At 32.2% G+C, this 17912-nt stretch overlaps 1 protein-coding gene across 1 annotated transcript; it reads right to left on the bottom strand.

Moving 5' to 3' along the window:
* Positions 1-493: 493 nt before the first annotated feature.
* Positions 494-17683, bottom strand: LOC120635002 (endocuticle structural glycoprotein SgAbd-8-like). The gene is made up of 4 exons (XM_039905909.1): positions 17675-17683; positions 4334-4433; positions 2330-2433; positions 494-675 (listed from the first exon to the last, which is right to left on the bottom strand). The coding sequence occupies exons 1-4, from the start codon at positions 17681-17683 to the stop codon at positions 538-540; spliced, it is 351 nt and encodes a 116-aa protein (XP_039761843.1). The 3' UTR covers positions 494-537.
* Between the last annotated feature and the right edge of the window lie 229 nt (positions 17684-17912).

Raw genomic sequence — 17912 nt, 5'->3', positions numbered from 1 at the left:
GGATTTTTTGTCATATTTTTTATGGTAGTTATTTTTTTTTAAATTGTTTATGGTACCACCCGATTGGGTTCAAAATTGTAATGCGAAATAAATTCATAAGTGCATATCTATCGATCAACTTGATTAAATTTAATTATACATTATTTAGCTTATAATGTTTTTGTATTATAAATAATATTTCTATATTTTATATTTCTATAATTGTAATAAATGACTATTGTTATTATTGTTTTATTTTTTTAATAGTTTTACTATCCCCAAAATTTCAGAAAATAGACATATTAAAGGACTTCGGCAAAATAAAAATAAAATACTCTCGTATTTTCTAATAGATACATATCTATAAATTTTACTTAACATTTTATACTTTAAAAAATTGAAAAATGGGAATAAGTTTGTGATCTGGCAACATTTCGCGGGTGTGAAGTCAGAAGTTTTATCGGAAAAAGCTCTGCTACGCTAAGTAGTTTTACTACTAAATAAATAAAACAAGTTTTAAAAAAAACTTAAAATTGTATTTCTTCAAACATGTTGAACTTAAACTTTATTTCGAGCGAGTCTGGCTACGTAGTCGAGAGCGCGCTGTATTTGGGGGGGAATGGGGGGCGGAGTAGGTAGGTGGGCCCCCGTGGGGTGGAAGCCGTTCTCATCCGCCGTGTACAGCAAGTTGATTATCTGGAATATCAAACAATCCTTACTTATACATGAATAGACCTATAAGAGTTCACTACTAGAGTACCCAAAGGTAGGGTTCAAAAAAAAACTATGACAATACACACATCGCCATCTAGCCCCAATGTAAGCGTATCTTGTGTTATGGGTACTGAGATGACTGATGAATATACATAAATACTTATATAATACAGATAAACACTCAGACACTGAAAAACATTCATGTTCATCACACAGACGTTCCGTGGCTGTGGGTTCCATTCCAATAACTGGAATGTTTGTGCGACGAACATGAATGTTTTTCAGTGTCTGGGTGTTTATGTGCATATTACAAGTATTTATGTATCTCTTATACTGATATAATATGAAGCTAAAGAGTTTTGGATAGAAGCAGGCGTTACTTTGCGGAAATCCATTATATATTATTAAAATTAAGCTTAATTTGCTATACTCCGCGAAAAGCAGGAGAATATGTGTGGTGTAATTTATAATTTATAAATTTATAATTTTTACAATGGATAATTCCAAAGTCAACATCTATGCACGATTCGCTCCGCATTCGGAGCGAAACGTGCATAGAGGGTATATTGCCGAAGATCTGTTTGTTGTGGAGTATAAGGATTGAAGAAATTATAAATTACACCACACAGATTCTCCTGCTTTTCGCGGAGTATAGCAAATTAAGCTTAATTTTGATAAAGCTGAAGAGTTTGTTTGTTTACTTGTACTTTGTTTGTATGATTTTAAAAATTCTTTCTGTGTTGGATAGCCCATTTATCGAGGAAGGTTATAAGCTATATATAATCACGCTAAGACCAATAGCAGTGAGTTTCTCAAATAAGTCTCGAGACAGTAAATAATGTACCTCTGAAGCCTGTGAAGACATATTTCGGTTTTCATTTACACGCTTTAAGAATGCGGCGCCGCTTTCAACTCTCACAAAATAGAAAAATGAATGTTAAAATGTAAACAGTTGATGTTGATGAAAAAAACAACTGCTGAGTTTCTTGCAGGCTTTGCTCGTTAGAATCTACCTTCCGAACCGGTGGTAGAGTCACTACAAACAGACTTGACGTTTCAAAATTGCTTATATTAGGCTTACTTGAAATAAATGATTATAAACATCCTGCTCTATTGCCAACAATGTGACTGCAATAATTTGAACGTTAGAAGCAAAAATAAACTTGCAGTGCAGTACACTAGACTACACAAAATAAGCAATTCATTTAAAGGAAATTGTATACAATTTTACAATAAATTACCGGTTGATATCTTGGGGATGTCACTAAAGAAGTTCAAAGTTTGTATTAAGCGAAAGCTTATAGAAAAGTCCTATTATAGTATAAAGGATTACGTAAACGATAAAAAAGCTTGGGTGTAAACAATTGCTCTAACCAGGTTGCTTCTTAAATATTTTCTAATGACAATGTGAGATGGTGATAACAAAAAGAACACCCGGCTAAGTTTGTTGTGGGCTTCTTCTTAGACCAGGGCGCGATTGGAACCCTCGTAGCTTTAGTTTTAAGTTTACGATTGTAGTTATCGCCATCACTACTCACTGCTATGTACACATTTTGTATATAATAACGCATCAAAAGTGCCATCTATGTGCCTATTTGAATAAAGAAATATTTGACTTTGACTTTGAAATGCTCACCTGTCCGTCAGGAGCGGTGTATTGGTACTGTCCCTCCACCAGGAGGCTGGGTTCAGCAGCGCCGCCCTGCAACGACCCTCGCTGTTCGTGGTAGATACCACCCTCTGAGAACGAACATAAATCTGTCATCATCACGTCAACCTTCGTAAGCTTAAATATTAGACTAAAATGAAATTCTTACTTATTTCATTCTAGTCGATCCCTTTCCAGATTGAACTATCTTTAGCTGAACAAACATCAACACACCTTTTTCTAAGTTATTATGTATAACATCCTAACAGTACCCACTTAAAACTGATACAGGTAGAGATAACTCTGACGATGTAAGCCTTGCTATGTCGCATGTGTCGCACTGGTTTACTGTCAATAATTTACTTTTAAATGCAAAAAAAATTAAGTGTGTGCAATTTATTTTACCTAATGTAAAGAAAGTTAATAAAAATATAATAATAAATGGAGAATCACTAAAAATGGAAGATTCCACAGTTTTTCTGGGCATGACCTTAGATTGCAAGCTTCAGTGGGGTACCCATATAGACACTAGCAGGTAAACTAAGCTCGGCTGCCTACGCCGTCAGGAAAATTAGACAGATTACTGACGTAGAAACAGCAAGACTTGTTTACTTTGCGTACTTTCATAGTGTGATGTCTTAGGGGATCTTATTATGGGGCAAAGCTGCTGATATTGAAACTATATTCATATTGCAGAAAAGAGCTGTACGGTCAATATATAAACTTAAATCACGTGAATCCCTCCGTGAAAAATTTAAAGAAATAAGTATCCTTACGCTACCGTATACTCACAATATATTTATAACTGTTGAAGATTCACGATACCTTAATTGATTAAGTAAATTAACAAATACTTTTGCGAGACCTTGTATCAAACAGTTGATTATTATAATAAGGAAGTTATGTTTTAATAGTTGATAAGGTAGATATATTGGTTATTTGTATGAAAAATATAAGTTAGTTGCGAGACCTAATCTCCGATAAGTCTATTTAGAGTATATTTTATTAGTAATAAATATAGACGATTTATAGCTGCAAATTAAACATAAGATTTATTTAAATTAAGCGGTCGATGCTTCCCCGTCACCAACCATACTGAAGCTGAACAATTTGTAAACAACCGCTTCACTCTTTATGTATCACTATCTCTGTCTACTAATATTGCTATCTCTTTTACCTGTATTTGCATCCTTGTCTCATACTCTAATAAAGATACCGATATGCGCGCGCTTCTGTGAGCATAAAACCCCGCCTCACGCGGTCAAATCACGCACTTCACTCGCTGACTCTGAAGCGAACGCATCTCCGGTAAAACGACTACACCTTGTTGTTTTATTTCACTACTGTGGATTGGACTCGTCTACGATCCTCCACAATAACAATATAGTATTTGTAAGACAACATATTAGTCTTTATAAACAAAAAAAAGTGGATATAAACAGTCGACTTACAAGAAATGGTCATAAATTAGTGACTTCTGCATATCGTCTGCGAAAGGTGCAGAAGTCATTTGTGGGATTGAGTATACGCTTTTATAATATGATTGCTAAGGTAATTTTGGACCTACCAATGCATAAGTTTAAAGAATGTGTTAAAACACATTTATTACAGCGAGGTTATTATACAATTGATGAATTTCTTAATGACAAGGTTGCTTGGAAGCAACCGGCTCCGCTTTCATCTCTCACAAGATAGAAAAATGAATTTTGAAATGTAAAATGTAAATTGTTAATGTTCGAAAAGAGCAACTGCTGAGTTTCTTGCCGGCTTCTTCTCGGTAGAATCTGCCTTCCGAACCGGTGGTAGAGTCACTACACACAGACAGACTTGACGTTTCAAAAGTGCTTATATTAGGCCTACTTGATATAAATGAATTTTGAATTTTTGAATTTTTTTGAATTTTCTAAAATTATCTAATATGTATTTAGTTAATTGTTATTTGTTTTTTTTCATGTGGTTTAATAAAATGTTTAAATGTGATGGATAAAATACCTGTTTGCAGAGCCCATTTGTAAGAACCGTCGTCATGGGGCCCATCGAAGTCACTTCTGATAATGGCGTCCTGGCAACGGAGCCCTGTCAACGACAGCAGCTGAAAATAAACGTAAAGTGTATATACAGTTATATATATATATACATATACTACGACAATACACACATCGCCACCTAGCCCCAAAGTAAGTGTAGCTTGTTATGGGTACTAAGATGACTGATGAATATTTTTTTTTATAAATTATATTTACATAAATACTTAGAAAATACATATAAACACCCAGACACTGAAAAACACTTATTGCTCATCACACAAACATTTTCCAGTTGTGGGAATCGAACCCACGGCCTTGGACTCAGAAAGCAGGGTCGCTGCCCACTGCGCTAGTCGGCCGTCAAATGATGTAATTATATCAGAAATGAGGAGGAGAGTCACTACGGACAGACATACCAGACGTTTCAATAGTGTCTATAAAGTTGGCCTACTTGAAATAAATGAATTTTGAATTTGAAAATAATAATACACAGTAGCGTTATATTCCCTTAGTCGCATCGTACGACACCCGCGGTAAGAAGAGGGGTGGTGACAACTGTATTCTGATTACACGAACACGGCAGTTGGCACTACAGTAATTATATATATATATATTAGAGCAATTTACTGTATATAAAGTAATTATATATATATATATATAATTATAAAAAAAAAAAAAAAAATATAAAGTAATTATATATATATATATATAATTACTATATATACAGTAAATTACTTGGGTGTGAATTGCTCTTTCTTCATAGCTTAAATTATGTAAACATATATGTATGAACGCTACATAAGTGCCTGTGATAGGCCTACATGAATAAGGAAAATTTGAATTTGGATTTGCCAGTATTTATATAAAATAGGTATATATGCGAATATATATGTTTATTCCTTCTCTTCTTGTTTTTACGCCTTTGGTTGCCAAATTGTATACTTTTCGTTAAATTTTTATTGACATTTTTTTTTCTATGTTTTTGTGGTATACAATAAAAGTTTATCTGTATTTTATAAGTAGTAATGTGTATTATTCTAAAAACATTCATTGTCTAATGCACTTCAAATGCAAATTCAAAATTTCAAATTCTTTTATTTTTCACTCATAGATAATGGTAAGTTTCCTAAATACTGTGCGTAGCAAGTACCTAATCATTTCACGTGGATATTTCAATCCGTTACCGAAACGAACCCTGACAAACACAAAAGACAGACATACAACCAAACCGTAAGGGGGTGGTTTTTAATTACAACACTTAGAACACTAAAAATCGCCTGGAAATTAGCCTAGTAATTTTCTATTGTTAAATTTGAAGCTTTAGGTTTAGATTTAGGTTTCTCGAACTCGTATGCGATGGATGTGGATCTTAAAGTTTGAGGGATTCGTAAAACTTAACAGATGAAAATAATATAAATTCGGTTTTTAATAACCGTAAATCCACACAAAAATAAAAAAATATTATCATATTTTACACACAAAATACAACACCTTGTGGCAAAAACCATAGACAAGTTACGTTACATGTGTTGCTTACCGAAAACCGATTGGTGAAAGGTAAATGAAATGAAAATACAAATTCAAGTCTATTAAGAATATTGCGCTTTCAATAAGTTCAAAGTTTATATAAAACGTAAGCTTACAGAGAAATCCTATTATGACGTTAAGGATTACTTAAACGATAAAAAAGCTTGGGGTGCTCTAGCTTCATAGCTTTATATAAATTTACTGTGAGATGGTGATAACAAAAAAATTACCCGGCTAAGTTTGTTGTGGGCTCTTCTTAGAGCAGGGCGAGTTTAGAACCCTCGTAGCCTTAGGTTTAAGTTGGCAAACGAAGTTATCACCATCCCCTTGCAATTATGTAAACAAATATGTATGAACGCTTCATAAGTGCCTGTAATAGGCCTACATGAATAAAGAAGTTTTGAATTTTAATTTGTGGCAAACACCAAAGTTAATATAAATGAAAAAAACTACTTTACATATTAAACAACGCAGCGTCGCAAATCCCTGTGTTTACGTCACCTTTACTTTTGATATTTGAATACGGTTTAATATTTAAACGTGCATGGTATACATTAATTAGTATTCAATTATCGTAGACGACAAAATACCTACTACAATATATTCAATAGAACAAATTCTTAATTTATAAAATACTTAATTTTTATTAACTTATAACTTGGTCTTTAAATAAATAATAGTTTGTAAAAGTAGATCGAAACAGAAATGTTTTCTACTATAGTCGTAAAAATGTAATAGGCCCGTTTTGACATTTGTGCAACACCATAAAATGTAACTTGGAACGAAACTGAAAGAAAAAATAAAATAAAAATCAATTACATACGGTGTTTTAAAAAATACGTAAATTTTTTTGGGATGTTAAATAATATGAAAGAATATATCGCGAGGATTCTTTTTGCGCTTACTTTATAGTAGCATGCAATTTGTAATTGTTGCGAATCGTTCCGAAAACAGTTACGTTCTGTCTTTTTTTTTTTGTACTAGTGCTGTAACCATTTTTTTACTGAATATCGAAATTAATTATTGTGTTGTAATGTTTACTGCAAAGAATGAGCTTGGTTCTCAAAATGGGTTCTAATTAATGAGTCTGAGTTGATGTATCTGACCAAGCGGCACATGACTGAAGCGTCCCCGCGCGCACTGCGCAATTTTTCGTTCCTCATCTTGTAAAGTTGACTGTGCGCTCGTTTAAGTTTGACATATATAGTTTACTATTACGTTAACTATGGCTCTTCTATTTTGGACATTAATTTAAACATAGTGATTTGACTCGATTTTTGTGTTTGTTGTTATATAGTACTAACTCTGTTTCAACATGTTGAAAAGTGGATGTATAATCAACAGCCAGTCACGCGTATTGGTTGTGAAGTTAAAGGAATACTTTGAACGAACGAACACTTTACAATACATAATAATATCAATCAAGTACTGATACAAACTTGAATTGATTTATCGTGAGTATCGAGTACCGAGTCTTATGGTTCCATAACTAGTTACGTCGCGATGACAAATGTCAAAACGGGCCTATTACTTTTTTACGACTATAGATGGCGCTACAGTCGCTGTAAGACGGATATAAAAGGCATATACTAATTTTTTGTTTAGATTTAGGTTTCACGACTCGTATGCGATGGATGTGGATGTTAGAGTTTAAGGAACTCCCAAGATGGCACTTGACAGATGAAAATAATATAAATTCGGTTTTTTAATGTAATTCCATACGATAAATGAAAAATATTATCATATTTCACACACAAAATACCACACCTTGTTGTAACCACAGACAAGTTACATTATATGTGTTGCCTAGCGAAAACCCGTTGGTGAAAGGTAAATGAAATGAAAACATTAATTCAAGTTTTCTTCTAGATACATGCCTTTTATACAGTCGCTGTAAGACTGATATAAAAGGCATATACTAATTTCGGCATCGACGGTAGGCAACGCGGTAAACTTATAAATAGCCATTAAGTATTTATAACTCGTACTGGAGATTTTCTTCATTTTATGTCATCTGCATACCTTGTGCATACCCTCTATGCACGCCACTGAGCCTGAGCATAGAGGTTAAAACGCTAAGGCCGCGATTGCCTGAGATTCGCAGGTTCAAATCCTGTCGATTACAAAAATTTGTAGAAAAGTTTACCTAATACTCGTATAAACGATGATGGCCCAGCGGTTGGACTTCGACTTCACGTTGAGTTCGTATCCCATAAGTTTTTTATGTATGACAACCCTATTGAAGATAAAAGATCGACACGCGCATAGTACCTACGCTACGCGACGCGCACCTAATAAAGTGGCAGGAGTCGCTTGATTTTAATTTTGCATGTGATGTTAGGGCTGTACCTGATTTCTTTCTTTAAAAACTATGGCAATAATTTCTTGAACTACGTAATCGATATATAAGCTTGGGTGTAAATTATTGCTCTAACCAGGCTGCTCTTCTAATAATTTTGAATGACAATGTGAGATGGTGATAACAAAAAAAAACACCCGGCTTAGTTTGTTGTGGGCTTCTTCTTGAACCAGGACGCGTTTGGAGCCCTCGTAGCTTTACGTACCTCGTAACGTACGCATCAAAAGTGCTACCTATGGGCAAAAAATATATTATAGACCTTTGACTTTTGACTTTTGACTTTTGTTTTCTTGCGATAAAAATTATTATTATTATTATTATTGACATTTTTCTTGCCTATGTTAGGTACTTTCCGTCCTTTCATCTAAATCTATGCCGAAAATAAAGTAAATCGGTTGCTAAGTAAGGGCGTGAAGGAAGGACAAACAAACACATTTATAATTTTAGTTAGGATGGTAAAGATAAACAATATCGATGCAACATTTTTTTGTGTTTTTCATGGTCATTAAATGCTTATATATTGTTTTTCCAATATTTCTCTAAAAATAACAAAGATTCTTATCTTTTACAATGGTCGTGAAGATATAATATGTAGATAATTAATATTTTTATTAGGTAGTTAAAATCCGAAGAATTTTTGTATTCAAATTAATGCGTAACCCATCAATATCACAACGAGTGTTGCCAGATCCTTTTTACACGCTTTATATTAGCTTCACCTGTATGATGTTTGTAACCGACTCCTTTTGACTTGATTTTTCGTTTAAACATTGTTGATACTCGTATATCTAGATCCGAGGGCCGATGACAATACACTCATTTAATAAGATTATTCCTTTTTTAAACTGTGATAGCGCAGTGGGTAAGCTCGACTTCACTTTCGGCGGGCCGAGTTCGATATTTGAATCGAACTTTAGTTATTATTTATATCGATATCGATATAGATATCGATTTTAATATCGATATTGATATCGATAGTTATTATTTATATCGATATCGATAATCGATATCGATATCGATTTTAATATCGAAAGATATTTAAATTTGGATATCTAAATCGATATCAATATCAATATCGATATCTTAATCGATCGAATCGATATCGATATCAATATCGATATTAAAATCCATATCGATATCGATAGTTATTATTTATATCGATGTCGATATAGATATGGGTTTTAATATCGATATCGATATCGATATCCAAATTTTAATATCGATATAGATATCAATTTGAATAACGATTTTAATATCGATATTGATATCGATAGTTATTATTTATATCGATATCGATAAAAATATCGATTAAAATATCGATATCGATGGTTATATTTATATCGATAGTTAATATTTATATCGATATCGATAAAGATATCGATTTTAATATCGATATCGATGGTTATTATTTATATCGATAGTTATTATTTATATCGATATAGATATCGATTTGAATATCGATATCGATATCGATAGTTATTATTTATATCGATATCGATAAAGAAATCGATTTTAATATCGATTTCGATAGTTATTATTTATATCGATATCTATAAAGATATCGATTTTAATATTGATATCGATAACGATAGTTATTATTTATATCGATATAGATATCGATTTTAATATCGATATAGATATCGATTTTAATATCGATATAGATATCGATTTTAATATCGATATCGATAGTTATTATTTATATCGATATCGATATTAAAATCGATATCTATATCGATATTAAAATCGATATCGATATCGATAATCGATATCGATATCGATTTTAATATCGAAAGATATTTAAATTTGGATATCTAAATCGATATCAATATCAATATCGATATCTTAATCGATCGAATCGATATCGATATCAATATCGATATTAAAATCCATATCGATATCGATAGTTATTATTTATATCGATGTCGATATAGATATGGGTTTTAATATCGATATCGATATCGATATCCAAATTTTAATATCGATATAGATATCAATTTGAATAACGATTTTAATATCGATATTGATATCGATAGTTATTATTTATATCGATATCGATAAAAATATCGATTAAAATATCGATATCGATGGTTATATTTATATCGATAGTTAATATTTATATCGATATCGATAAAGATATCGATTTTAATATCGATATCGATGGTTATTATTTATATCGATAGTTATTATTTATATCGATATAGATATCGATTTGAATATCGATATCGATATCGATAGTTATTATTTATATCGATATCGATAAAGAAATCGATTTTAATATCGATTTCGATAGTTATTATTTATATCGATATCTATAAAGATATCGATTTTAATATTGATATCGATAACGATAGTTATTATTTATATCGATATAGATATCGATTTTAATATCGATATAGATATCGATTTTAATATCGATATAGATATCGATTTTAATATCGATATCGATAGTTATTATTTATATCGATATCGATATAGATATCGGTTTTAATATCGATATCCAAATTTTAATATCGATATAGATATCAATTTGAATATCGATTTTAATATCGATATTGATATATATGATATCGATTTTAATATCGATATTGATATTTATGATATCGTTTTTATATCGATATCGATATCGATAGTTATTATTTATATCGATATAGATATCGATTTAAATATCGATTATGATATCGATATTGATATCGAAAGTTATTATTTATATCGATATCGATTAAGATATCGATATCGATATCGATAGTTATTATTTATATCGATATCGATAGTTATAATTTATATCGATATCGATTTTAATATCGATATCGATCAAGTTTTCGATTTTAATGTCGATATCGATATCGATAAACATTTCGATTTTAATGTCGATATCGATATCGATAGTTATTATTTATATCGATATCGATTTTAATATCGATATCGATAGTTATTATTTATATCGATATCGATATCGATAGTTATTATTTATATCGATATCGATATCGATATCGATTTTAATATCGATATCGATAAAGATTTCGATTTTAATATCGATATCGATTTCGATAGTTATTATTAATATCGATATCGATAAAGAAATCGATTTTAATATCGATATCGATATAGATATCAATTTGAATATCGATTTTAATATCGATATCTTTATCGATATCGATATAGATATCAATTTGATAATCGATTTTAATATCGATATCAATATCGATAGTTATTATTTATATCGATATCGATATCGATATGGATTTTAATATCGATATCGATATCGATATGGATTTTAATATCGATATCGATATCGATAGTTATTATTTATATCGATATCGATGTCGATATCGATTCTAATATCGAATTTGATATCGATGGTTATTATTAATAACCATCGATATCGATATTAAAATCGATATCTTTATTGATATCGATATAAATAATAACTATCGATATCGATATCGATATTAAAATCGATATCTTATTAATATCTATATCTAAATCGATATCGATATAAATAATAACCATCGATATCGATAGCGATATTATAATAACTATCGATATCGATATCGATATTAATAATAACTATCGATATCAAATTCGATATAAGAATCGATATCGACATCGATATCGATATAAATAATAACTATCGATATCGATATCGATATTAAAATCCATATCGATATCGATATCGATATAAATAATAACTATCGATATCGATATCAATATTAAAATCGATATTCAAATTGATATCTATATCGATATCGATATCGATATTACAATTTAGATATCGATATCGATATCGATATTAAAATCGATTTCTTTATCGATATCGATTTAAATAATAACTATCGAAATCGATATCGATATTAAAATCGATATCTTTATTGATATCGATATAAATAATAACTATCGATATCGATATCTATATTAAAATCGATATTCAAATTGATATCTATATCGATATCGATATTAAAATTTGGATATCGATATCGATATTAAAATTTGGATATCGATATCGATATCGATATTAAAATCTATTTCTATATCGATATCGATATAAATAATAACTATCGATATCGATATCGATATCCAAATTTTAATATCGATATCGATATAGATATCAATTTTAATATAGATATCGATATCGATAGTTATTATTTATATCGATATCAATAAAGATATCGATTTTAATATCGATATCTTATTATTATCGATATCGATATTAATAAGATATCGTTATTATTTATATCGATATCGATAAAGATATCGATTTTAATATCGATATCGATGGTTATTATTTATATCGATAGTTATTGTTTAAATAATAACCATCGATATCGATATTAAAATCGATATCTTTATTGATATCGATATAAATAATAACTATCGATATCTATATTAAAATCGATATCTAAATCGATATCGATATAAAAAATAACTATCGATATCAATAACGATATTAAAATCGATATTAAAATCGATATCTATATCGATATCGATATAAATAATAACCATCGATATCGATATCGATATTAAAATCGATATCTTAATAGATATCGATATAGATAATAACTTTCGATATCAATATCGATATTAAAATCCATATCGATATCGATATCGATATAAATAATAACTATCGATATCGATATAAATATTAATTTACATAATAACTAAATATTAATTTATATCGATATCGATATTCGATCGATTTAGATATCGATATTGATATCGATTTAGATATGCTAAATTCTATAGTTAGCGAACTTATAGAAAAAGTTGGAGGCGTGCTGGGATTCCAAACCGAAAGTGAAGTCAAGCTCGTACCCACCCACTACGTCATTTATTTAAAAATCTGATATCATATACTGTAATATAAAGCTCAAGAGTTTGTTTGTTTACTTGAACGCAATGATCTCGCGAACTTCTGGTCCGATTTGGAAAATTCTTTCAGTGTTGTATAGCCCATTTATCGAGGAACATTATAGGCTATATAGCATCACGCTAAGACCAATAAAAGCATAGCACCAATGAAGAATGTTTCAAAATCGGGGTATTTTTCTTTTTCCTTTTGAGAACTTCCGCTTCGTTAACGGTTAAAGTTTCGTTAAAATCATGCAGGACAAAGTTGTTCCTTTAAAAGTTATAAAAAAAAGCTGCAGCATATGTTTAACTTTTAAAGTTGACTTTTACTATTAGTAAACTATAAATCGTACTGGAACACTAAACTGCTTGGCGGCACGTTTTGTAGGTAGATTCAAATTCAATTCGAAATTCATTAATTTCAAGTAGGCCAAATATAAGCTCTTTTGAAACGTCAAGTCTGACTGTTTGTAGCGACTCTACCACCGGTTCGAAAGGCAGATTCTACAGAGAAGAAGCTGGCAAGAAACTCAGCAGTTGCTCTTTTCCAATATCAACAATTTATATTTAACATTGTAGAATTCATTTTTCTATCTTGTGTGAGATGAAAGCGAAACCGGATGCATCCAAGCAACCCTGTCATTAAGAACTTCATCAATTGTATAGTAACCTTTAAGGTTGACTTATACGCGGACAAAGTCACGAGGGACCGTTAGTAAAAAATAAACCGTACTAGAACACTAAACCGCTTGTCACGTCTTTGCAGGTAGAGTGCTAACTAGCAACGCCCAAACGTCCAGAGAAAATTTTTAAATTATAAAATCATAAATTTTTATAATTTTTATTAGTGTTTTACCTACACTTGGAGGAATTATCAATTTTATAAATTTAAAATGCATATACAAATTTTCCTGCTGAATTAATTTGAAAAATTGAAAATTGAGTTTGAACCTGTTACTCTCGGACAATCGCGCAATATAAAAAAGTCTCATTGTAATATAGACCTTTGAAGAAGTAGATCGAAACTGCAACGTTTCCTACTAGATGACGCTACAGTCGCTATAAGACTGATGTGAAAGGCATATACTAAATTCGGCATCGACTGTAGGAGAGCCGTAGCTTGATTGGTGAAAGCGCTCAGGCCGCGATTGTCCGAGAGTCGCAGGTTCAAATCCTGAAAATTTTTATATGTTAAATTTATAAAATCTTAAATTTTCTCCACCGGGCATCGAACCCGGGACCTCCTTATAAAGACACCACCCCCACCACTGCGCCAGCAGGATGACAAGTAATGCATTAGCGAGTTAAACTGTGTAAATTAACCTTTCAATATCGTATATTAATGTGATGACATACTTTACATTCACATTGTAATTAAAGGTATTGTAAAGGTGTATTCACATTGTCCTAAGTCCCTAACTAATATTATAAATGCGAAAGAGTGTTTGTTTGTTTTTCTATCCTTTGCGCCCTAAAAATAGCAATTTATCAAGCAGATTTTTGCCATAAAGGCAGTTAGAAAGACGGAGAGTATCATAGGTCACGGGCGAACCCAGGGGGGGCAGGTCAGCTGCCCCCCCCAACATAAGTGGAAAATAAAATCCAAATAATATATGTGTATAAACGGAGGTAAACTTCTCCTATCCCATGTTCCCGGACTTTAGGAGGTGGACACGTGAATTATATCCCCTTTTTGTAAGGTATAATGGGGGATATAATTTTTATCTCATCGTGTTAGCCCTGCTGCTGGAAATGTCGCAGAAAATGTATGAACTCTCTAAAAAAATTATGGCGGCCGAGAGACAGACAGACAAAGAGACAGAAAAAATGAAAAAAAAATACAGTTTTGGCTTCAGTGTAGAATATAGAGGGTCCTTTAAAAAACTTTCACTAAACTTGGACGATCTGACCTAAAAAAATCTTACTCGCCCCCCTAGAATGGAAGCTGTCTGGGTCATAGGCTACTTTTTGTCCCAAAACAAACGGTTCACACGGGATTTGTAAAATACTAACCATAATAAACGAACGAAGAACAGGGTCAACAGCTAGTATATTATATATCATTGGGGACCGAGTATGATTTTCAGTACGCATCTCTAACTTTTCTAAGCTATGTGCGTTTTAAGGTAAGGAGTCTTATAAACAGGTGAGATTACGGACAAGTTCTAATTCATTAGCAATAACATTCTTTAAAAATGGTTTAGAAAAAAAAACACTGGTCTGGTTGGAGGCTTGGGCCGTGGCTAGTTACCACCCTACCGACAAAGACGTGCCGCTAAGCGATTTATTGTTGAAGTGGCAATGGGCGGGGCAAATACTTCGGATAAAGGATGGACGTTGGGGTCCCAAGGTGTTGGAATGGCCCCGCACTGGTAAGCGCAGCGTTTGTCGACCCCCAACGAGGTGGACACGACATTAAGCGCGTCGCAGGTAGCCGCTGGATCCAAGCGGCACAGAACCGTGGAATTTGGAACTCCCTACAAAAGACCTATGTCCAGCAGTGAACGTCTGTCGGTTGATATGATGACTACTAAAAAATGTACCGCTGTCCGGTCATGTGAAAACTCCTTTAATCGCCATTAGGTATTGCGTAACGTTGTTATCCATTGATGTAAACGATTGGCAAACGCGTCTCTGCACGAAAAAATTAACGTCCCTTTCTTAAGAGACACAGTTTTGCATTATGTTAAATTTATGTACTTGCGGTTCATTACGGTTTTATGTATGTAATCTTGATAAGTATTAATGTGTAATTGTTCGTAAGTATGTATATAATAAAATACACCCCACCAATCGGTTTCCCTTGGTTTTCCTAATCCTAGGTTGCCTGGAAGAGGTCGCTACTAAGCGATTAGTTGTGTCCATTGTTTTTTTTTCCTGTTTGTGGTGTATAAATAAATAAAAATAAATAAATGCGGTTCTTTTTAAACGACTTTACTTTTGCTATCCGATTACTCGAAGACGTCTGAACCGATTTGAAAAATTCTTTTTTGGGCATACTTTCCAGGTGGTCCCATTTAAATTTAACCTAATGTAATTTTTTGCTTTTTAGCTCCTGGGCGTACGTTTAAGTCGGTTTTTTTATTTTAGAAGTCCGCTGGGAACCGTTTGTATTTCTGGGACAAAATCATTAAGTTAGTTGAAAGGTAGAGTATACATAACATTGCCATGTAACTCTACTGCATATAAAAAAATTCGGAACCGAAAGGAGGAACAAATAAAATTTATATAGGTACGCATTTTAAATTTATAAAATTGATAATAGATAACAGGTGTAGGTAAAATCACTAATAAAAATTAAAAAATAGGTATGTTAATTCCGCCTTTTTAACTAACTCTATGATATATTGCTTTTATTTTAAATTTTTTTTTCTTAGACAATACGCACATCGCCATGTATTTGATAAATAATTTGTTTGAAAAAAAAAGGCAAATAACAGTGTCAGTGTCAATCTGTGATCATAGAAGTTAGAAGTATAGTGTTTGAATAGAACCTCAATAATGCTAAAACTTTTTTTTTATTTAAGTGAGCGACCATAAATACATTTTTCTAAAAAAAAATTATGAATAAGATAGAAGCAGGCGTTACTTTGCGGAAATCCATAATATATTATGAAAATTAAGCTTAATTTGCTATACTCCTCGAACAGCAGGAGAATCTGTATGGTGTAATTTATAATTTCTTTAATCCTTATACTCCTCACCAAACAGATCCTCGGCAATGTACCCTCTACGCACGTTTCGCTCCGAAACCGGAGCATCCTCAGGAGATGTTGACTTTACAATAAATAATTGTTAAGATTGCCGAGGATCTGTTTAGTGTGGAGTATAAGGATTAAAGAAATTATAAATTACACCACACAGATTCTCCTGCTGTTCGAGGAGTATAGCAAATTAAGCTTCATTTTCATAAATTTAGGTATATTATTAATTAAAATATTCATCAGTCACCTTAGTACCCATAACACAAGCTACGCTTACTTTGGGGCTAGATGGCGATGTGTGTATTGTCGTAGAATTTTTATTTATTTATTTTTAATGGTAACGGTATAGTAAGAAACACCCTGTGCATTAACCTAGCTTAATAATGAAGTGACCTCCTTAAAGCCCATCGAGACGAACCTATCGAGCGAAGGTGACTCGAGGTTTTGACGCTAAAACTTACGTAACTATAAACGTAGGTAGTGTACAGAATCTACACACCCACTCGTATGATATTCGGGCGATTGAGACAGAGCGGCGAATGCCATATGGCCCACAGCTAAATTTCCGAGAACTTAATCAATATTTATTTATATTATTTTCTCTGATTGGTCATTTATTAATTACATTGGATACGATTGAATTAATAACACGCATAAACAGTACAGTGCCCTGCGCGTACAGTACAATAATGCGTTCAGGATGCTGATGGGATTGCCTCGGTCTTGCAGCGCGTCAGGGTTATTTGCCGAAGCGCATATAGATTGTTTCTACACGATCATGCGAAAACGGTGTACATCCTTGGTGCGCAGGGTTCTGGCTAGTTCCGGCGGCCTTCTGAGGGTACTTCCTGGCAGGACTTATTGTCAGTACCTGTGCCATTGCTGCATGGTACACGTGCTTTCCAATCGGGCATGCTCGAAGGGTTTTATATAAACTATTTCCTTAGGCTAAGTTTACTAACAGTTAACTTTGTATTTTACTAACCATTTATGATCCAAGTCGGTCGAAATAAATGAATTTTATTTTATTTTATTTATTTTATTTAGTCTTCTAAGCTATGTGTGTTCTCTTTCTTTCCTTTCTTTTATATAAATCAATCAATTAGTTT

This window comes from Pararge aegeria, chromosome 26 (genome assembly GCF_905163445.1).
Source record: "Pararge aegeria chromosome 26, ilParAegt1.1, whole genome shotgun sequence".
Taxonomy (NCBI): Eukaryota; Metazoa; Arthropoda; class Insecta; order Lepidoptera; family Nymphalidae; genus Pararge; species Pararge aegeria.
This window is presented reverse-complemented; position numbering and strand designations above follow the sequence as displayed.

What these genes read in the sequence shown, in the direction of transcription:
- LOC120635002 (XM_039905909.1), bottom strand. An exon ending in CAAATGGGCTCTGCAAACAG is followed by an intron (nt 2,434 to 4,333) that starts GTATTTTATCCA and finishes GTTCGTTCTCAG; the next exon opens with AGGGTGGTATCTACCACGAA. An exon ending in ACACCGCTCCTGACGGACAG is followed by an intron (nt 676 to 2,329) that starts GTGAGCATTTCA and finishes TTGATATTCCAG; the next exon opens with ATAATCAACTTGCTGTACAC.